Below are 22,502 nucleotides of genomic sequence, written 5' to 3'. Positions count from 1 at the left end.
ATGGAAGTTAGCCTCTTTTTTTTTTTTTTTTTTTTTTTCTATTTTGAGATGAAGTCTTGCTCTGTTGCCCAGGTGGGAGTGAAGTGGTATGATCTTGGCTCACTGAAACCTCTGCCTCCTGGGTTCAAGCAATTCTCCTGCCTCAGTCTCCTGAGTGGCTGGGACTACAGGCATGTGCCACCATGCCCAGATAATTTTTGTATTTTTAGCAGAGAGGGGGTTTCACTATATTGGTCAGGATGCTCTTGATCTCTTGACCCTGTGATCCACCCGGCTCAGACTCCCAAAGTGCTGGGATTACAGGCGCGAGCCACCACACTTGGCCAGAAGTTATCCTCTTTACGTAAATCCCTGCCCACATGTCTGATTATTTCCTCAGGATAAGTTCCTGGAAGCGGAATTACCAGATCAGCTGAGTGTGAACATTTGTTGAGGCTCTTGACACATTTTGTCACATTGCTCTCAAAAAAATCTGTTCCAATCCACATGCCCGCCAGCGATGTAAGAGGGTGCAGCTTTCACTACATCCTGGCTAACACTGAACATTTTCACTTAAAAAAACGTTTTAAAAAAATTTGATAGGCAAAAAGTAATGTTTTTAAATTTTAATTTCTTTGATTACTGTGAGAGTAAATATTTAAATGTTTTTAGTGACTGTACTTTCTTTTCTCTGAATTACTTATCCTTAGCTTTGCTCATTTTTCTACAAATGTCTGAGAATTTTAAACATTTTATAGTATTTGTCCTTTTGAGTTTCAACTGTTAGTGTTATGTAGTGTTGTCAATAGCTTGCTTCCCCTGTCATGCTGTCAGTGGCTTTTGTGCTTGGAAAGCCCTTCCCAGTCCAGAGGTAAAGGCTCTCACTTGATGCTGGAAGATTCAAAGAGAAAACTTAGGTAAATTACTTCGCAGCTGTACCTGACCCATGGTAATGTAAATCTGTGATAGATGGTAGCAGTATGATTCATACTCCAACAATTTCTGCTTTGATGAGGAAACTGAGGGAGATGAAAAGTTACCATCCTGTTAGGCAGGAGCAGTAGGATTCAAGTCCATGCTTTCTAATCCCAGATCTTTCTGCTTTTTCACATTACTCTTCCTCATTAAAGAGTAAAGTGTTCAGACTAATAACAATGGTGGATACCTTGTAGGGGATAAAATGTGACATGAGGAGTTATGGGTCTACTTCTTCCCGAGATAGATGTGATGTTTTCTCAGAAAAAGAGAAAACACCTGCAAAGCATACATACCACGGGCTAATCGTAACCACAAATATCCACAATACAAATAAGGACCGCTCTTCCTATCACCACTGCTCAATCTTAAAATTAACAATTAGAACCTAATTTTTTTTTCAGTTGCCCACATGTGTAAAATACGTGTGTGTGTGGTTTCAAAGGCTGTTTGTTCTCTGAGGAAGAGAACAAACCATAAACTGATGGTTTCACTTAGCTTAAATCCTTTAATGGCTTCTTCTTTGATATTGTTTGGCTGTGTCCCCCTCAACCCAACCAAGCCCAAGACGCTCCAGGGTGAGAAACAGCAAAGTGTACAGGAAAAGGAAAAGGCTGACTCAAAACACCACTGTCTGGCTGCACTTACGACAAGCAGAGTCATGTCCACTCCTAAAACAGCCTTGGGAAATGCCCTCATAAAACAAAAGTAAAACATCTAAAATTGGTATTGCTAGCAAAAGCAAAGGGCAATTGAGGAATAGGGTTCATCACTAATGGGCAGAAAAGGTATTCAAGCCCCAGATGAGAGCAAAAATGTGCTTAGAAACTCACCGTTATTCAGCCCCAGGAAGTTTTTGTTCTTATCTGTCACTAAATTCCCTAATGCCACCCACTGTGCCTGAGCAGATAAGGCTCACAATGACTTTCAATGACACCAGGCAAGCCACCATGATCTTAGAACACAGACCACTGAGCACTTATAGACTCAACACCAACGCTCAGCCTTGCCTGATACGCCCTGTTCTACTGCAGTTCCCCAAACTGGACAAGAACAAAGGGGTATTCAGTAATGAAATGAAAAGCAAAATGTTCAGCATGGGTAAGTTTCATCTATCTTCAAATCACATAGGTCCCCAGGACCTTTCCACATTTTTGTTTGGGATATGGCATGGCCTCATCCTTTATACACCAAGGTCATTCCTGCATCCCCTCCCTAGGTTCTGCCTTCTTGCCTTTGGCCCAGCCCACCTTACTAGCAGCATTATGGTGTCTCAGAGGCAGGGGTCACCTAGCCTTCAGTACGCTAATCTGCACGTAAATTTACAAGTGGAAGATTGGGTGTTTTCTGCATTTTCAAAATGTATTTAATTGACAAACCGTACTTTTTGTGGGGAAACATGGGGGACCCTCTAGCGTTATCAGGAACACACTGCAGGAAATAACATCTTAAACCTGAACCTAAAGCCATCTGGTGCTTAGGATACAACAAACAGCTGCTTCCTTCTGAGTCCTGCACAGATGATGAAACCCACGCAGCCGGAAAGGGCCTGTCAGACCAAGAGGAAGGGACTCCTTAAACTCCCCTGAGAATGAACGGATTTAAAGAAACCTGGCCTAGAGAATCAGGGGACCAGGCAGATGAGAAAGGCTCAGAGGTGGGAATAAAAGCAGATGTAAGATTTGGAGCAGGAACAGTTGCAGGCCTGGACAAGATTCAGTTGTGGGAAGGAGGAGTGGGAAAAAAAAAAGTGTTTCTCCCAATTTCCTGTCTTTCTGCCCTTCCCTGGATTGAGCTTCCCCTTCTCCCAGATTCATTTGTTTCTCACTTTTCACTTTTTGCCATGGGAACTGAAATAGACTTTTTAAAATTATTGGATGGACTTGTTTTATAATGTTCACTGTCTCAGTACTGATTTGTTACTAACCTCTACAGATACCATGTTTAGCATCCTCTTTTTCACATTACCTGGTGCAATACTTCTCAGGCTTCAGGGTACTTATGAGCCACCTGAAGATCCTGCTAAGATGCATGTTTCTAAATTAGAGGCAGGGCCTGAGTCTCTGCATTTCTAATAAGCCCCAGGAGTTGCAAGAGGTTAGAGGTTTTGCAGGAGATCTTCTCTAAGCTTAAGAAGCCTCGCAGGCCTTGACTGCTCTTTCTCTGTCTTCTACACTGGTGTTATCTACAGGCCTCAGGAAGTGCTTGTTAAAGCAATGAAGTAAATACTTGCCACCAATGGTAAAAAGGAAAACAATATGCCACTGACGAAAACCTTCCTAAGGATTATGGGCTGCATCATCCCAGAAGCTGATGACTACACTGGTCCCCCATGGCCCAGAAAGGAACTCAGGATGCCAGGGGTTGCTGGGACACTGGTCTCCCAAGTGGAGACAGGCACAGGGAGGAAGATGCATGTATACATGTGCAGACACACACACATACCCTCTGTGTCACATATTTCTTTAAGCCAATAGCTCTAAAAAGTGATTGATTGTGCAAGAGGATTATCTGGAGGGCTTGTAAACACACAGTCTATTTTTCTATTTCAAGAAAGTCTGGGGTGGTGCTGAGAATGTGCATTTCTAACAAGTTCCCAGATGCTGCTGAGGCTGCTGGCATAGGCACTTTGAGAACCACAGCTTTAAACAACTGAGCAGATCAAGTAGCTAGATGAAACACAGAGTTGGTTCTTCTGTAATTGAGCACACATCTGTTCCATGTGGCATGGCCAGACTCTGGAGCCAGGTGGATTTCATTTGTAGCAGCCTGGCCTCTGCCAAGGCCTTACCAGGATGCTTGTTTTGAAGCAATTAATGATCCCATTGCTTCAGTGCAATCTATTGCCTAGTGATATCTGGCATCATCACCATTAGCAGCATCCGCCAGGGAATGTAACCGGGATTCTGAAGCTCTCTGTGGAAAAATACTCTTCCTTTAGGAAAGTGGTAGTCGCTCTTATGTCTTTCCCCAGCTTGTAAGACAGCTTTATTCTAACATTTATAGGAAGCATTACAGTGTGAGGTGTCTGAAGCTCTTACACATTATGAACCAGAAGTATAGAACTTATGTGTTATGTTAATTGTATTAATTTTCTTTGAAACGAAAAGGCCAAAAGAAAACCCAAACATACTGACAGTATTTTCTAATTATTTTCTCATTGAGACAAACCATGAATTTTTCACTAGACCAAAATATAAAAACAGCATTCCATAAGAAAATAAATTGTATGCTGTTGAATGTCAAGTGCATAAATTCTTGCACCAGCCAGGTTATTTTAAATTCTTGAATCTTATTTTATCCCCTGGGAAGTGCTTTTTAATTGGTAGTGGAAACATAAGTTAAAAGATAATATCTCTCAATTGCATCACTGAATGGATAGTAAGTTAGGACACTTTCTTTTCATTTTATATTCCTGACATTTTCCATTTCAGTCACTTACACTAAACATCCAGAAAAGTCAAGATGAGCTGCCAAATACTGGTTTCCCGAAATGCTGTTGAAATTTCTTATCTTTGCATCCTCGTACCAACCTGCCTAAACATGTTTCCCTAAATAAGTGTCAGCCTGGGCTGCTGGGCAACATTGAGGCCTTTGGGTGTAAATTGCTCAGGACCTGCACCCATGAGAGAGCTAGCCTCGAATATCTAAAGCCCAGGATGGGCACCCAAGGGGAGGGACTCTGGGGCCCTGCATCTTCTGACACTTATTTTACTTGAGTATTGGCTGACATCAAAAGAACTGGGATGCCAGTCCAGAGAATACAGATATTTATGTACAATTAGTATAACCGTGAGGACGGTTTTGCCTAATGTTGACTGCATTCCTTCTCATGCTACAGGGAAGAGACATAAATAAAAGCAGGCAGGCAGAAGTACTGCGGCGCAGAGTCCTTAATGCTTGAAAATTCTGAATGTGAAGGTAAGCAAAGGTATTTAACAAACACCTAGGGTTAAAGTTCAGTAGCTACTTCAAATGGGAACCTTGCTGAAAGTGAAGGAGTCCAAGGTGCAGTCCACAAAGATGACTACTGTAGAAGAGGTGTTTCAACATTAACTCCTCAGAGATGTGGTGGAAAACTAAATGAGTGTCCTCCCCTGTGAGCAGCATATCCAAAACACAACTGCTAGGAATGTACCTGAGCTCATTCTGCTTCTCAAATGGTTGCCTAACAGAGACTACTTTTTAGCACAAGACAAGGTTATCTGGCAGCTCTATTTTTAACAGGTGCCATTTTAGGAGCCTGGAAACCCATCACAGTCATTCAGTATCACTGTCAGGAACGCAACAGTCCCAAACTCCTACTGCAGGGTTATGAAACAGCCAAGCCTTAATCAGCAGCCAGGAAGCTGGTGTCCTCAACCTCCTGTGTCAGAATGGACTCAGGGTCTGGAGGAGGTAGACACAGACTCATGGCGAGAAAGAAGGTGGGGAGGAGTATTTGGAGTCAAGAAGACCCTGGTTAACTTGTTGACTCTGACACTACTACGAGTTACTGAGACTCTTTGAGTCCCAGTGTCTTTGGAAGAAAAGGAATAATACTTATTTTTAGGTTGTTTTAATAATTACATGAAATACTATATAGAAAGTGATTGGAACAGTGCCTGGCACAGTCAGAAAATTTATTAAGTGGTAGCTGTTATCGGCCAGGCGCGGTGGCTCACCTGGGATTACGCCTGTAATCCCAGCACTTTGGGAGGCCGAGGTGGGTGGATCACCTGAGGTCAGGAGTTTGAGACCAGCCTGACCAACATAGAGAAACCCCGTCTGTACTAAAAAAAAATCCAAAAATTAGCTGGGCATGGTGGTGCAAGCCTGTAATCCCAGCTACTCAGGAGGCTGAGGCAGGAGACTTGTTTGAGCCTGGGAGGTTTGCAGTGAGCTGAGATCTCGCCATTGCACTCCAGCCTGGGTGACAAGAGCGGAACTCCATCTCAAAAAAAAAAGTGGTAGCTGTTATTAACGTTAAAGGGAAGGGGTGGGTAAGGTAGTGAGAAAAATGGAGAAAGGAAGAAAAAAGGAGCCAGAAATGTCTGAAACAGATCCATTTATAAATACATAAAGTAAATTAGTGGTTGTCAGAGGCTAAGGGAAGGAAGGCTTTGGGAGTGACTCCTGATGGGTACAGGGTTTCTTTCTGGAGTGATGAAAAATTTTGGAATTAGATGATGGTGGTGTAGCCTTATGAATACACTAAAAACCATCGGAGTGTATACTTTAAAATGGTGGCTTTTATGTATGTGAATTATATGTCAATTTTTTTAAAAGCCATACACATAACGAAATGAGAAGAGCTAGAAGCCTAAGAAAACTAGTGAGAAGAAGGGAAAGAGATGGCTGAGGTGGGTGGATCACAAGGTCAGAAGATCAAAACCAGCCTGGCCAACATGGTGAAACCCCATCTCTACTAAAAATACAAAAATTAGCTGGGTGTGGCACGCGCCTGTAGTCCCAGCAACTTGGGAGGCTAAGGCACGAGAATACTTAAAACAGGAGGTGGAGATTGCAGTGAGCCAAGATTGTACCACTGCACTCCAGGAGACTCTGTCTCAAAATAAAAATAAAAATAAAAATAAAAAGGAGGAGGAGGAAAAGAGACAAAGTAGGGAGTGCTGCAGAAGATGACCATGACATGGAAAGGGGCGTGGGTGTGCATACGTGTGTGCATGTGTGTGTGAGAACCAGAATACATTTAACACACTTGCATTTAACTGGAAATTCTAGTTACCTGAAACAAGCCATTCCCTGACCACGCTGGCTAACCGAGGTGTGCCAGTGGGGTGATATGATAAGAAACCTGAACCAGGAGCCAGGAAGCTTTATATTTATAACATCTAAGACCTACAAGGCGAATTCCTTCCTTTTAAGAAAAGGAGACCCTGGCCCAGAAAGCGGAAGAGATTTTTCCCAGGTGGCTGAAGTGGGGCTAGGTCCCAGGCTTCGGTAACTTAACATGGTTCTTCAAGCGTATTCAGCCCTCACAGGCAGGAAGATGTGAGGGTTAATGGAGGTCGACGGCTGCTTTTCCTCAGTAATTGTGTGGGGAGGGCAGAGCGCTTGCCTGGAATGGCAGCTGGCATTCTGTGTTACTGTTTATTGCAGTTTATCTCAAGCAGTCATTTCCATTCACCTTTTAAAAAAAACATGAGGCGCAGCTGTGGCTTCACTTTAAATATTGTTCCTTCCAGCCTTTTAATTTCTTCACAGGGTCCTCCCTAATCTTTCACCATAATTGGATGCACAACACTAGAGACAGCACCCCTGAAGAACAAAGCGAGCCGAGCGGCTGGCCCAGCCCTGGGCCCACTCACCGCCCTGCTGTCAGCTCCGTGATTCTGTGCCCAGTAGCCTAGGAAGAGAAGGTAAAGCCAGCTTCCCTGCGTTTTCTCTGCTCTGGGACAAAGTTGGAGCCAGCCTTCTGCCATATTCTATATTAAATTTTCACGATTTCCTTTTCTCTCTCTCCATTAGTGTCATTTAGATCTTTCCCTGCCCCAAGAATGTACACATGAACAATTCCATGCTTAACACGTTCCTGGGGCAGGGGAAGATCTAAATGGCTGCACACTTTAGAAGCCCACACCGGCTATCTGGATACTCCAGGCAGCATCAGTTCCGTGTAGTTTTTGTTCCTTTATGTACCTCCCCCATTGGGACTGTAAGCTCCAGGAGGGAAAGCTCAGTCCCCCTTGGGGGATCCTAGCGCCATGCGTAGTGCCAGGAACATGAGAGGGCTCTTGGTAAGTGATGGTGAAATGAATCACGACACTGACTCAGATGCTGTGGACCACGCTGGTCCTGAAGACAATCAGCTCTGTGGTTCTTTATCGGGATCAGAAGTTGCTCAAAGCAGGGCAGGGAAATAATGGGCTGAAGTATACACCTCGGATTCTGCTAAGGTCTGCACTTTTCTTCTTAAACACTAAGATATGTTTTCTGTTGAGTGCAGTTTTACTGTTACTATTGAATAAACCAGAGGACCTTAATGCAACATCTTTCTTACCATCAGAAGCTTCCCCACGGAAAAGGAACAGATGCATAATCTTTTTCTTCCTTTGCCTCGGTGGAATCTAATTTTAGTCATCAGAAAGTGACCTTTCCCCCTGAAGGCTGTTTGTCTGGCTTTAAAACAACCCTGTAAAATAATCCCTATACACATGTGGTATTTATTAGTGCAATTGGTTCAGGGAATTCTATGGTACCTAAGCAGAGGTATACCAATTTTTTTTTTTATTGTTTTTGACAATTGACCTCAAAATGGGGTGAAAGTATCACAGGAGATTAAAAAAGTTACAACTTTTACTTATATTTATATTTTAAACATTTTATTCTTTAAAATATCTATTTATGCATATGTTTTATTGTATATAAAACATGTATACTGTGTAAACAAATGTATATTGTGTATCAATATAAATATGGTGGGTGCTATTTCTGAATAAAATGTATGTATATTACAGGCATGGACTCAAAATCGTCTTACTGATGAATGCAAGGTAAAAAAAAAAAGGCTGCAGAGCCCCAGTTTATGACATTTAATTTAATTTTCTACTTAGCCGACAAACAGCAAAAATAGAGAAAAAATTAGGAAAAGAAGATTCTAATTAGGGAAAGTCATTTTTATACTAGGTAACTATTTTCTTATTCCTCATATTTTTTAAAAAAGCGTATGTTATCTTGTTTCACTAGAAGCTCATAGTAAAATTACAAAGCGTGGGTTTAAAAAAGATGGAAAATTATAATGAAATCTTCCTAATAAGCATGATACACATAAAAATTGAAAGCACTTTGCCTGAGAAAGGTATTTAAAAGGCTGGAATGACAAGCGAATGACTCATCTTTAAGGTCCAGAACACAATGAACTGATCTCTGAGTACGCCACACATCTAGAAGCTTCATCTCTCAGTTTTTTGTACTAACCTATCAGACACTGAAATCATATGCAGCATTTTACCACCTTGGTTAGAAAATGGTTACACAGTGCAATTCTGTTTTGTTGTTGTTGATGTTTTAAAGCTCCTTGAGCCTCACATGTCTGTAGCTTTAGTCAGCCCTGTCTCAGGTTGCTGGCCTATCATTGCTTACTTATTCCAGGCATCTGGGTTCTCTCTCTGTTTCTAAGTAGGATAAAACTACAGTGATCGTGACTTCATTGTTAATGCATTAGTAATGGTATGTCTTTCATTTTTCCTAAGTGCAAACTGACCTGTACTTTTCTATCTGAGAAATGGTTTGACAAAGGAAACCATGACCAGTTCTTTGACACTGAAAATAGCAGAAGTATGAGATGGCTACGTTTGCTCTGCAGAGTTGGATAAGCAATCTGACTCTTATGGCAGAGTGTCCCACGCATCTTTTGCACACTGCTTCTGGCAGAAGCAGACAGCTGAGAAGTGTTAGGGTTATGGGACTCAGCGAACTATCACCTTGGGTGCTCATTCTTGTCTTGGGGATCACAAGGGGTGAAAAATACAGAGGGCAACATGGCAGGTCACTGAAACCTCTTTTATACATTTAAGTTTCAGCTTGTGGAGAAAGAACATAAGCTGTTGTGAACTGCGCTAAGAAGTACAGTATATACTTAAAACAGCCCCCACACTCATACACACATATATATGTATATAAGATATAACCTATCATATTTTACATTACTATGCATAAGGATCTATCATGACAGAAGCTTCTTTCTATATCTCTCTCCAGGGAAAAAAGGTAGTGATGTATTTGATCAAATTAAAAATCAAGTAGCATTTTACTGTTCTAGCAGGCTGTATTAACTGATATTTGCCTCTGAGGTAAAGAGGTTCATGATGGAAGGGCTCATTTCCAGACTCATGATGGAAGGGCTTTTATTTTTCATCTTATGCCGTGTTGTGAACTACACTTGACTTACGGCAAATAATGAAGAGGGAAGGACATAGTGTGTGTTTTAGGCTTCTGTGGACAGATAAGCATATACTTGTTTAATTTCATGACCTCACCCGTGTAACTAAAGCTATTTTTACTTGGGCCTGTTATTACCAGAACATTACCATATAAAACATTCTCAAAATATATTCACTGACTTTCAAAAAAAGGTAGGCAAAAGATGAATAGATACTATATCAACTTTTAAAAACTCCAAACATGGTAACTAAAACTTTGCATTTTTTCATTGTCAAAAATGTCAAACAAAAAATTGGAAAAATAGCTTAAACATTCTAGTAATTATTTTTTGCTAGTGAACTGTCAATATATGTCAATAATTTTTTTAAAATTCCTTCATATAAAAAGCCTGCCTAGCAATTAAATGCGTGATAGAATTTTTTCAACTTCAGAATAACAACATGTGTGTTTTAGTTACTGCTGTAACATTATTAATGAATATAAGCTGGGAAAAGCAGAAAGAACTGTCCTAGCTTAATGCATTGGATTCTGTGCATTTAACTTTCCCTGACTATATTATGGCAATAGCCACTGAGTGTGGAATTTGGCCACTCCTCAAGGGTGATCTTTCTTCCAGTTAGAAAAATGGTCCAATTGTTTATAAACAAAAGAGCTCTCCCCCCTTACCTTTTTATAATTCCCCTCCATATCCAATGAGGATTCTTGACTGATGATGTCATCCATTCCATCACTGTCCAAATTCATCCTTTAACTCTTTAGAATTTCACTTAAGAAATAACCTCCCATGAATTCTGATAGGCTGATGTGCCAATCGCCCAGTTCCCTGCTTACTGCTCATGCTGACATGGAGAGCTGGCTAAGAGGCTGTGCCCGGCTGTGGGTGTTCTTGCCCCGCTCTGTCCCACAGACACTGCCCCGCCCCGCCTCCCTGGCCTTTCCTTGCTCTGGCACCAGGCAGCTGCTGTTCTCTGAGCCTCACTCTGCCCCTGACACTTGGCTTGCTGACTCCGGCCCTCACCATCTGCTGTCACCTTCCCCTGAATGATCCCGCCCCATTCCTCTCCACAGCACCTTTCCTGTTCCCAAGAAAGGAAAAGAGGCACTCAGCTTCAGCCAGCTGATTCAACGCCCCCCGCCGCCCCCCCGCCCCCCACCCCGTTCAGGGCCGAGTGTGGACTGGAGCTCTGTGAGGAAACTAGCAATCTGAACCAAGGGTAGACTGTGTGGGATAAAAATAGATGTGAAAACTTCCAGCCCAGGCGGCTTCACTACTGAGTTAAAAGCCGGGTATCCCATGACAAAACGAAAACTGTATAATTTAATTTAAAAGCTGACCTGTAAGACAGATGTCTGCTTTTCTCCCCTCTAAACTGATCATTTCTTAAAATCAAATGTAAGAGTCTCATCTGGTAGGAGCTCCAGGACGAGACTGAAATTCACTTCCAACACAGAGAAGGACCCTTCTGCCCTAGGCGCAGGGCTTTGTTCTATGTTAATAGAACAACAGAAAAAGATCCATCAACTTTGTTTTAAAATTCAACCGGTGGCGGGCTTTTCCACAAAAGCAAACGCTCTTTTCTGCTGCTCTCTTTACCCTTTTCCCATGGCTTCTGGTTTTGTTTACAGGCTTTACTAAAGAGAGGGAAAAGGCCCACAGCTGGAGGATGTTTTGGTACAAGAGGCAGGCAAGCAGAAGTGCACACACAAACACACACTCATCAGGATCAGCTTGCTATGGTCATAAACTAAAAATTACGCACACTATTTATTTCTAAAACATAAAGTTACTGTTTGGAGGAGAAATAGGCCAGAAAAGAATTCAAAGGGCAAGCCTTCATTTAGCAACACCGTCTTACACTGACATGCTTAGATAGAAAGCAGCAAGTATATTAGTCAATAAATTTTCCAATATAGATTCTTGTGCAACCACAACACTGTTAAGAACAGTTCTAAAAGCCAAAAGGCCATTCAAGATAACCTTCTGGCATGTGAAGCTCTGCTGACATGCTCACCTTCAGTGTCTACTTATTTCTCTCCATCATTTTAAAAATTCAATTTGTAGAAGACTTGTGGCATAAAGATGTCTCAAGATAGTTTATAATAGCCCTACTTCTATAAAGCAAATACTTTCCTCAATAGTCTGAGCCAAAGTGAAATCCTCCCTTTACTCCATTCTCATTGCCCCACCTCAGTTCCCAAAAGAATAAATTGCATGTTTGTCAGATGCAATTTACAACAGCAAGTTGTCTCTCATGAACCACATTTGCATTTGGGCAGGGCTTTTCCCTGGAGGAGATTGCCCTTGTCTTACTCTCCTCCAAACCCCAGAACCCTCACTCCAGATGGGGGTTCCACTGTCTGCACGCAGGCAGCCCAGAATGCTTCCTGGGGCTGTGGCAATGCTGGCCACAGACTGCTGCCCCCAGTGTCCAGTGCAGGTGCCCAAGACACAGGGAATTCACCAAGGCTAAGGCTTTGGGGTTAAAGTATGCTCTAGTTTGAAGAACCCTATGTATGTTAAATCCTGCCAAAGGAGGTTAATAAAAATGAAGGAAGCATACATCTTCTTCAATGGCATATATACATATATATATTTTTTTTAGGAAGTGATGTAAGTCGCACTCTGTTTTCTATAGAGTATTAGATATCTATTATTGGGTCTGCCTTTGCAGATTAACCTTGCCTTTCTCAGAAATCATCTTTCTATAATTCACGGATCACCTCTTGATTGTTTCCCTATTTTTTCTTTTTTTTTTTTTATTGCATTTTAGGTTTTGGGGTACATGTGAAGAACATGCAAGATTGTTGCATAGGTACACACGTGGCAGTGTGATTTGCTGCCTTCCTCCCCTTCACCTATATCTGGCATTTCTCCTCATGCTAAATGGCATATATTAACATAACAATAGCTACCCTTTATTGAAGGAGGAGTTGCTATGGTAGACACTGTCTATGTGCCTCCTATATATGTCTTTAATCCTCTCAATAATCTTCTGGAGTAGATATTACTATCAGTTGCATTTTATAGCAAAATGAAATAGTTCAGTGAGGTTAAGGAAGGTGAACATGGGCTCTCTGCCTCTGTGGTCCACACTGTAAATGGATGTGTCAGACCGACCCACACTGGCTGCCTCTGTAAGAAATAATTGTGCCCAATAAAATAATCAAACATAGCTTTTATTGATTTATTTATTGAGACAGGGTCTTGCTCTGTTGCCCAGGCTAGAGTACAGTGGCATGTTCATGGCTCACTGCCACCTTGACCTCCGAGGCTCAAGTGATCCTCCCACCACAGCTACCCTGAGTAGCTGTGACTATAGGTTTGCACCACTATGCCTGGATAATTTTTAAAAATTTTTCATAGAGATGAGATCTCACTATGTTGCCCAGGCTAGTCTTGAGTCCCGGCCCCAGGTGATCCTCCCATCTCAGCCTCCCAAAGTATTGAGATTACAGGTGCAAAGCACCATGCCCATCCAGATGTAGCTGTTAAAGATTAGAGTTCAACACAGACAAATCTAGCAGAGCTCCTGATATGTGGTTTGGATCTGTGTCACCACCAAAATCTCATGTTCAGTTGTAATTACCAGTGTTGGAGGTGGAGCCTGGTGGGAGGTGACTGGCTCATGGGGGTGGTTACTAATGGTTTAGCACCATCTGCCTAGTGCTGCTCTGGTGATAGAGCTCTCATGAGATCTGGTTGTTTAAAAGTGTGTAGCACCTCCCCCGCTTTCCCTTCTTTCTGCTCTGGCCATATGAAGATGTGCTGCTTTCCCTTCTGCCACAATTGTAAGTTTCCTGAGGCCCCCCCAGCATGCTCCCTGTACTGCTGGCAGAACCATAAGCCGATTAGACCTCTTTTATTTATAAATTACCCAGTCTCTCGAGTTATACAAAAAGAAATAAAAAAGAAAAAAAATTACCCAGTCTCAGGTATTTCTTTTTTTTGAGTTGGAGTCTCACCCTGTCACCCACCCTGGAGTGCAGTGACACAATCTTGGCTCACTGCAACCTCTCCCTCCCAGGTTCAAGTGATTCTCCTGCCTCAGCTTCTCAAGTAGCTGGGATTATAGGCACCTGCCACTACACCTGGCTAATTTTTGTATTGTTAGTAGAAACAGGGCTTCACCATGTTGGCCAGGCTGGTCTCAGACTCCTGACCTCAGGTGATCCACCTGCCTCAGTCTCCCAAAATGCTGGGATTACAGGCATGAGTCATCATGTCCAACCAGGTATTTCTTTATAGCAGTGTAAGAACAGACTAACACAGCTCTCTGTATAACAATATCACAAGCTGAACCAATATTTTCCAACTCATACATCTGGAACGCCCAGCATGTATTGTTACATATCTCTTCCTGATGAGGCATCAAGAAATGAAACGGAAGCTACTTCACTGATGTCAGGACCTAGCACACTACAAGATGAATTTTCCTTTCCAGTTTACCATGGTGTTTTTAGCACCACTGTTGCTTCTTTCCAATGGTGATTGTGGTTTCAGGCTCTTTTCTAAGGGAACAGGGATTTGTGTTTATTCAACTTGTTTACCCCATAGCATCTAGAACACTGCCTTGCACACGATAAGTACACAATGAAGAGCTGTTGACTAAGTACGTGAACAGAGGAAAAATGAATGCACTGCTTAAAATGTTTCCTCTAAATGGCGTCCACAATAGGAAACATTAATAGTGCTTTTCAACTGAAATCTTCTGTGGAACCCACATATGTTCAAAAGGAAAAAAAGGTCTGCTTTGATTGAACGAGGAGGGCTACCACGCCCCACCTGGGTGCTCCATTCTCCTATTATCCCAGCCCCAGCACAGCCTCTCAGGACAGCTCTGTGGAAAAAAGCCCCAGGACCCTGCAGACCCCACTCACTCCGCAGAACAGAGTTTGAAAAGCTCTAAGGACCGTAAAAATGTCTCTTTCACAGTAGCAGCAAAGCAGTATTCTGCACCTGGCTCCATGACTGTACTGATTTCCAGACCTCAGTCCACTCCACTTGGGGTCCAGCTGCTATATGAATTGCATTCTTATTTGGGTTAGTATCTTAGTTCACTTAGCAACCTATAATCAATAGCTAACATGGATGAAATTACAAAAATCTGGAGCTTGCAAGACTCAGTAATATACATAAAACAATAAGCCTAATTACTAATATCTTTTTACTTTGATTTTAACTGACCAAAAGACCATTCCACTCCTCTACCTGTTAACTCCTTTTTTGTCATAAGTGATTCTCTAATAAGTGCTATACAGAGACAAGTGATAGAACAACTGCTCCTGAAACATGGATGCAAGAAGTTGAGGGCAGTTCTCAGTGGTGGTGACATCATGGCTCATCCTCCCTAAAGAAGCTCAGCACGTAGATAGGCTCATGGCCCAAACCCTTTCCAGATGGAGTTGTGCCACCCTTTTCAGGACAGCTTGTGCCAGCTTAAAATAGAGTTTCCTATAATGTGTGGCATCACTGATCTGTGAAACTTTCTAGAGTTTTGCTACTCAAAGTGTATTCTCCAACCAGAGCATCAGCAGCACTGGGAGCTTTCTAGAAATGCAAACTCTCCAGTTCCACTCCAGAACTACTGAATCAAAAATTGCATTTGAAAAAAAAAAGAGATGCCTAGAATTTTTGAATACACCTTAAATTGTAGAAGGGCTGCTTAAACCACATTTCCAGGCAGGGTGGCAAGACCTTGACTACATGCTTGGGATCAACACTATAATTAATTTCACTTCCATGTGGTCCAAATGAATACAGGAATGGAAAACACAAAACCAAACATCACCTTGGCAGAGACTTGCACTGAATGTAATGCTTGATGGTTCGGCAGTAGCTGTGCAAACGGGGAGACAGTCAGTCACTCTTCTCCTTCTATGGGGATTGTCTCCTCTGCTGCTCCCCTCTCTAGAATAAACTGTCCATGCATAAGATGGGCCCAGATAGTAGCGCTCTCCCTTAGAACACCTACTCACAGTCACTGAGAATCCCTGAGGTTGAAAGGGCCTCTTCCCACTCCCTGCTCTGATTTTCAAGGACTAGCACGAAGAGCTTCGGTTTCCTGTTGAGCCATGATCTGAATTGCAAGGCACACTGCTCACGTGAGTTAATGCTTTTAAATGATCATTATCAGCCACTGGTGGAAATTATTGACTCTGAGAACACTGACCACATTACTGAGAGATCACTTATACACTGTCAAAAGATTTTCCTATTCATACATGGAAACTTGATTTCATCCTGATTAACCCTTCATCTCCCATTGCCTTCTCCTTGGTCTTAACATCCATATTCCATATACTAGATTTATAATCTCTTTTCAAATAATTTTTTTCTTCTTTGCAAAGTTCACCTAAATTTGATTTGCACCTAATTTAAGGTATTCTGATAGCTAGAAAAGGCATGAAAATTTGCAGGCCATTTGAAGGACTTTGCTGTATAGATTTTTTTTTAAACTAAAATAATGGTATTAGGAATGTGGGGTGGGGAGGTGGCAGTGTTGGGAGTAGACAGATTTTCACACATTTTCTCACATCTAAAAGAACATGGGCCATAGTTGTAAATCTTTCTGCCCAACTAAAACTGAGCACGAGAAACTCAACTATGGCCACTCTGACGACCATGGTACAGCTTCCAAGTGGAACCAATTTTAATGTCCTCATTATGTTTCTCTGTGTGTTCTTTCCCCATTAATGGCTTTCCTACATTGATTGTCACTTAGGCCTCTCTGATGGTTGTTTTCTTTTGAATTCAAGCAGTTTTGTCAAATTACTTTCTATTTCAGGAAGTTTGGTAGTTTCTGATTCTTCTATATAGTGCACAGGGGAATACTAAGTATATCAAGATTTCAAACTTTTCCTTGGTATAGAGAATATAAATAAATAATGGGATATGACTTCAATGGGATACAGTTCTATTAATGCTGAGCTTCTGCATGTGAAATTGTGATTAGTTACCCAAGATTTTATATATTTGTGTGTATGTACGTGCATGAATGGGGGATCTCTACTTTCAAACAAGCATCAATGCAGTGTGATATTTTCTATAGAGATGCTCCATTTCCTTCCCATCCCCCATCACCACCTTCCTTTCCAAGAATAAATACTAGACCTTTGGCTTAAAATATGTTTTACATAGTTACTTCTTAAAATCACTCTAAGCCTGAATCATGAAGTTTGAGGCTTCTTTAAATAGAAATGATGTGTTTGTACTGAATTTCTATTTCAGATCAGGCCCATAATAAAGCCCTGCTGATTTTTTTTTTCCATGTGAGACTCTCATCATTGTGCTCCTTTTGTGGTAAAGCATATAAATTAGATTTTCAGACATCTGAGCTAAAAAAATGCATATGACTTTATATCCAAAATTATTTTCTTAATTTCAAAGGTTACTACCTCTTTGAAAAACAGAACTATTGCTCTACAAGTCGGAACATAATTATACTTTAAACAGGCAAAACAATGATGACCAAGTACTCTTCAGCACTATTAACTATAGAAAAAAATTTCCCCATCAAAAAAATCTATAGACTAAAACAGAAAATTGTTTCATTGAAATTGCATTTAAAAGCCTCCATCAAATACAGCACTAAAATGCTTTGAAAATCCCTTTTCCATTCTAATATCTTTTTCCCTGCTGTGGATGAAACCAGGCTTAAATTGGGTGGAATCTTGAACTCAAATTTGATACCCTGTTTTCTCAATCACAGGAAGGAGGGATTGAGAGACTAGTCCTCACCTATTCTAGTGTCGATAGGGATAGAATATATTTGCTTTCCTTTGTTAACTATTAAACGACCCACTAGAATCTGGGCATAAAAGGCTATTTACTACTTTCTCCAGCAAGAATTTTAAGAATATCTTGATGTGCTAGTTAAACTGATATATTCCCTAGTTTTATCATTTAAGAGCAACATAGGGTGTCTTTTATTTTATTTTCTGGGTATGATTCCTCAATTTGGCTGAAACATTTGGCCACAGAAAACTTTGCTGTTCCATGAAGCAGTAAAATTATCCCTTTATAAGGCAGATGGATGTATTTAAACTTTGCAAAACTCATCATAGTAAGAAAGGCAGCTTTGAGATGAGTACTTGCAAAGCACTTGGGAATAGACCATGAGGTTCATCTTGAGAAAATTCTCTGGATGAAGAAGTAGGCATGGAAGTATTTTCTTAATGCATTGTTTCTGGGAAGGCTGGAATGTCTGTGCATCCCATTCATTCATTTATTTTGTGCCTTGCACTGCACCCCCCATTCTGGCACATAGAATGTTTAAAGTGCTGGCAACTGGCCAAGAGGCTGAGAAGCCAGGTACATGGACTTCTGAGGTTAGCTTCAGAACTCCTTGTTACAGTATATGGACCTGAGTTTATCTCTGGGATTTCAATGGGAAACCCTGATCCTAGGGACTCAGAACAGCAACAATTGCAGAAAGTGCAATTCAACCCAACAAACATTTATTGAACACATACTCTGTGTATAAGGCAGAGACTTGTGAAAATTAAAAGAAGGTCTCGTGTCTTCAAGAAGCCTGTTGTCAGCCAGGCATGGTGGCTCACACCTGTAATCCCAGCACTTTGGGAGGCTGAGGCGGGAGGATCATCTGAGGCCAGGAGTTTGAGACCAGCCTGGCCAACATGGCAAAAACCCATCTCTACTAAAAATACAAAAAATTAGCTGGGCATGGTGGTGGGTGCCTGAAATCCCAGCTACTTGGGAGGCTGAGGCAGGAGAATGGCTGGAACCCAGGAGGTGGAGATCACAGTGAGCTGAGATTACACCACTGCATGCTAGCCTGGGCAATGGAGCAACACTCCATCTCAAAAAAAAAAAAAAAAAAAAAAAAGAAGCCTGTTGTCTAATGGAGGAAACAGATCTATATGTAAATAGTTGTAAATAAGTGCTAATAGAAGTAAAAACAAAGTGTACTGAGCAGGAGAAATCTGGACTGAGAGATAAGTGGGAAAAGTTTCCTGAAGGAGGTGGCATTTGAGCCTTGAAAGCTGCATTCGCCGCAGTGGGTGGGAGCAGGTGGTGTGTGGTAGGAGATGTCTCAGCCTGAGGCACTGCAGCAAAGAACTGGCATGAAGGCAGGAGTAAAGGGTCTGCAGTGAGAAGTGTTTCTGCCCAGGGTTCAGAAACCAATGTCGGGCCTTGAATGCCATGCAAAGTAGCCTGAAATTTATCCTAAGCAGGGAAGCATTAAAGATTTCTGACCATCTTCTCATGACCTAGTAAGTGTTTGAAGAAGGGACTCTTTATGCTCCCAAGGGAAGAAAAAGATGAGACTTATTCACACACTATTTGCGATATTCTTCTTCAAGTCTCCATTCCCACAGTAGCTAAGAACGTAAGGGTGTGATCTGTATCTGGGGTGGTCATAAGGTAATTTAAGCAATGGCAAAAAAGGTATGAAAGCATATCACTGTTTTTATATACACACTTATCCCAAAACCCCACTGCAGGGAAAAGAGAAAAAATATTTAAGAGCTTTTAAGCAAAATGAACCCTTCGAACTAAACTTGTGCTTTCAAGTTTACAATATTTCTAAGTTGTCTATCAAATTCTATTTAGAAAAATTTGGCCTTTGAAGGCTGCCAGGCCTGAAGCTGTGGGCAAGTTTCTTTCCTGAAGAGACTGGCTTCCTCCCAAGACTGGAAAATGGAGGTCGATAGCTCTATCTTTTAACAGGGCTATGACCAAAAATGACAACACATGCCTCAGTAACCCCTTTGCTAACATAAATCCTGTGAGGAAGAAAAGTATATGAAGATGACAATGATGTGAGCACCTTTAAAAACAAAACAAAACAACCATGAAAAATTCTGCATGAGAATTCCTTCTGTTTATTCCTCCTTGGCTTAAGTGGTTCAAAGAACAGCGCATAAAAACCCTTGCTTACAATGGGTGCTCGGGCTCTTGGTAGCAGTGAAACTCTTTTTCAAAACAATCATCCATTTAGAAAAGCAATATATAAGAATTTGTTGTATTTCTACATATTAGCAGGATACAACTGGGTACTGAAATGAGACATGGTTTCCCTGGGCCACTGAACAATCCTCACAGAACCCCTGATGTGCTCAGAAGAAATGACACAGAAGAAGGTGGCTCTTAATTCACGATAACTGACTTGTTTATGCAGAAAGGCAGCCTCTGGCAGGGGATCTGGCCATTCTCATGCCAGGATGTCAAATGGGAAAGTCTCCATTTCACAGATGAGAAAACTAACAAGAAACAAGGGGATAGACAGCCAGCCCACACATAATGAAAACAGTACAGGTTAATGGTGGGAGGTGGGGAAGGAGTAGGCCTGAAAGTCATAATAGAAGAAACCACAGTGTCGTAGAATGTTTACATGCCTTTTTTACTAGTCAATTTTACAAATAGTAGACATATTCATTGTATTACTGGAGAACCTATTCTAAGCGCTGGGAAAGCAGACAGAGCAAGGATAAAATCCCTGCCCTCATGAAGTGAGACAGCGAGGAAGTCAGAAAATAGACAATTAAGTAAAATATGTATTACAATAAATGGTGATAAATGATAAGTATAAAAATAAATTAGAGAAGCATGATAGAAATATTGGGATAGGCTTGGTGCAGTGGCTAACACTTGTAATCCCAGTACTTTGGGAGGCTGAGGTGGGCAGATTACCTGAGGTCAAGGGTTCGAGACCATCCCACTGGCTCTACTAAAAAAGCAAAAATTAGCTGGGCCTAGTGGTGGGCACTTGCAGTCCCAGCTACTTGGGAGGCTAAGGTAGGAGAATTGCTTGAGCTCAACAGATGGAGGTTGCAGTGAGCCAAGATTGTGCCACTGCACTGTAGCCTGGGTGACAGAGTGACTCAGTCTCAAATAAAAAAAAAATTGGAATAGAACTGGAGACCTGGAAGTTTACAGATTACATCCAGAGATGGCTCACCTAGAAGTGACATTTGAGCAAGGACTTGCAGAAAGTGAGAGAGTGATGAATGGGGGTAGAGGTGACAATATAAGGTAAATATACATCAGATGTAAAATATAAGATGCCTGGTTGAATGTGAGTTTCAGATAAACAGTGAACAATATTTTAGTACAAGCATGTCCCAAATGCTGTAAGTTACTTGCTAAATCTGGCAACCCTACATGGTGTGGGGGGTGGGGGTGCTGTCGGGGAGGTGGGGTGCATGCCAGGCAGAAGCAATAGCAGGTGCAGGGCCAGCCCAGCATGGTGCGAAGGTAGTGAGGAAACCGGGAATGTAAGAGCGGAGTCCAAGAGGAAGCAGGGAGGAGCTGATATAGAGCCCTGTGAGGTGTTGGGATTTTTACTCTGAGCAGGGTGATAAACTAAAATTTTTGAGACATGGAACATGATCTGTCCTCAGTTTTAAAAGCTCATTTTGGAAACTGTGTTGAAAATACACTATGGGGTGTGGGCAAGGGGGGTACGTAGAGCAGATAGAAGGCTATTATTGCTGTAATTATGATGACAATAACCACCACCACAACAACGATGTACATCTGTACAAAAGCACCAAAATGCACATGCAATTTTCAGGGGAATGGCCCCAGAGTCCCATTCATGGACTATCCATTAAGAAATCTTGGTATACATCATTTATGGGAGAAAAGAAATGAATGTTTCAAATGAATTCTATCAACTGACTAAAGATGCTAACCTAAGAAATTTGCTTTTAAGCACTGCAATATCATCTTTAAAAAAAATAAGTCCTTGTAAAATGGTTGGGGGGAGTTTCTGAAAGCCATTCAATTACAGATATCATCAGTGACTGCAAACATCAAGCTAAGGACTTAGAAAAAGCATCTTTTCTGAATCCAATTGCATGTGGTGCCAGCTGGGTTCTAAAATGAAGGTTTCTAAGTAGGATTAAGATTTGGCTTCAAGGTTAATGTTTCTGTTTTTGCTGAGCTACGTTTAAAGACAGAGCACTTCAAAAGAACAGACACATGAAGGTAGTTCTACTATAAAATCCCATGAAGATGCAGAATCTATTGACCATTATTACCCAACCCGTACACTTAATTTTATTGTGGAAATAAGCAATAAATACTTCAAAACTATTAAACACACGATGACGCCGTTATATATTGCAGCTCATATAAAATAAAATCAATTTATCTTCCTTTGGAAGAAGCAGAATGCTAACATAATCCCTTCTCTCCAGATGAAATTGCTGTAAAATATTTGACCAATTTTCAACCTACAAAAAAAATGCTTTCATATTCAAACTAATGAAATGACATAGGGAATAATCTTATAGTAGCTTACCCTTCAAAAACAAATTAAATAGCTTCTTTGAAAAGAGAAAGTTGTTTTAATTATTTATTATAGTAATTTAATCACCTGGAGCCATGCCATGCGTAGATTAGGCTTTCTATAGATACTTGACATCCCCTACCCTCAAGTTCTGTATTATGTGTGTAAGTGACATGTTGATTGTTTTCTCAGCATCTCTGACCGCTTTCTCATGGAAAGAATTACTGGGAAGCATGAAGCTCAATATTTAGGATCTATGGCCCTAAATGTACCATAAAATGAAAATACTGTATACAATAAGCCTGTAAGTACAAATTTCTAGTTATTAAGCAAGACAAAGTATATAAATACATTTTATAGGCACACTTTACTTAGCTGAGAAACCACTGCCTTGAGTCTTGTGAA

The 22,502-nt window shown here is 41.3% G+C and overlaps 1 protein-coding gene across 7 annotated transcripts in view; it reads right to left on the bottom strand.

Annotated features, from left to right (window-relative positions):
• The window catches only part of SCHIP1 (schwannomin interacting protein 1), a 574,152-nt gene that overhangs the window by 34,325 nt on the left and 517,325 nt on the right, over positions 1-22,502 (bottom strand). Inside the window, exon 1 of one of the 7 annotated variants that reach the window (XM_012447346.2) lies at positions 10,507-10,811. The exons of 5 other annotated variants lie outside the window; for them this stretch is intronic. In XM_012447346.2, the coding sequence (XP_012302769.1) occupies positions 10,507-10,584 (78 nt within the window). In that variant the 5' untranslated portion in view covers positions 10,585-10,811. Of the gene's footprint in view, positions 1-10,506; positions 10,812-22,502 lie in introns of those variants that run through there. One more of the 7 variants, XM_064378868.1, reaches the window with a different exon arrangement.

This window comes from Aotus nancymaae, unplaced genomic scaffold, assembly GCF_030222135.1.
Source record: "Aotus nancymaae isolate 86718 unplaced genomic scaffold, 86718_ANA_hifiasm-v0.15.2.pri h1tg000019l, whole genome shotgun sequence".
Classification (NCBI taxonomy): Eukaryota; Metazoa; Chordata; class Mammalia; order Primates; family Aotidae; genus Aotus; species Aotus nancymaae.
Note: the sequence above shows the minus strand (reverse complement) of the source record. Positions and strands in the feature narration are given on the sequence as shown.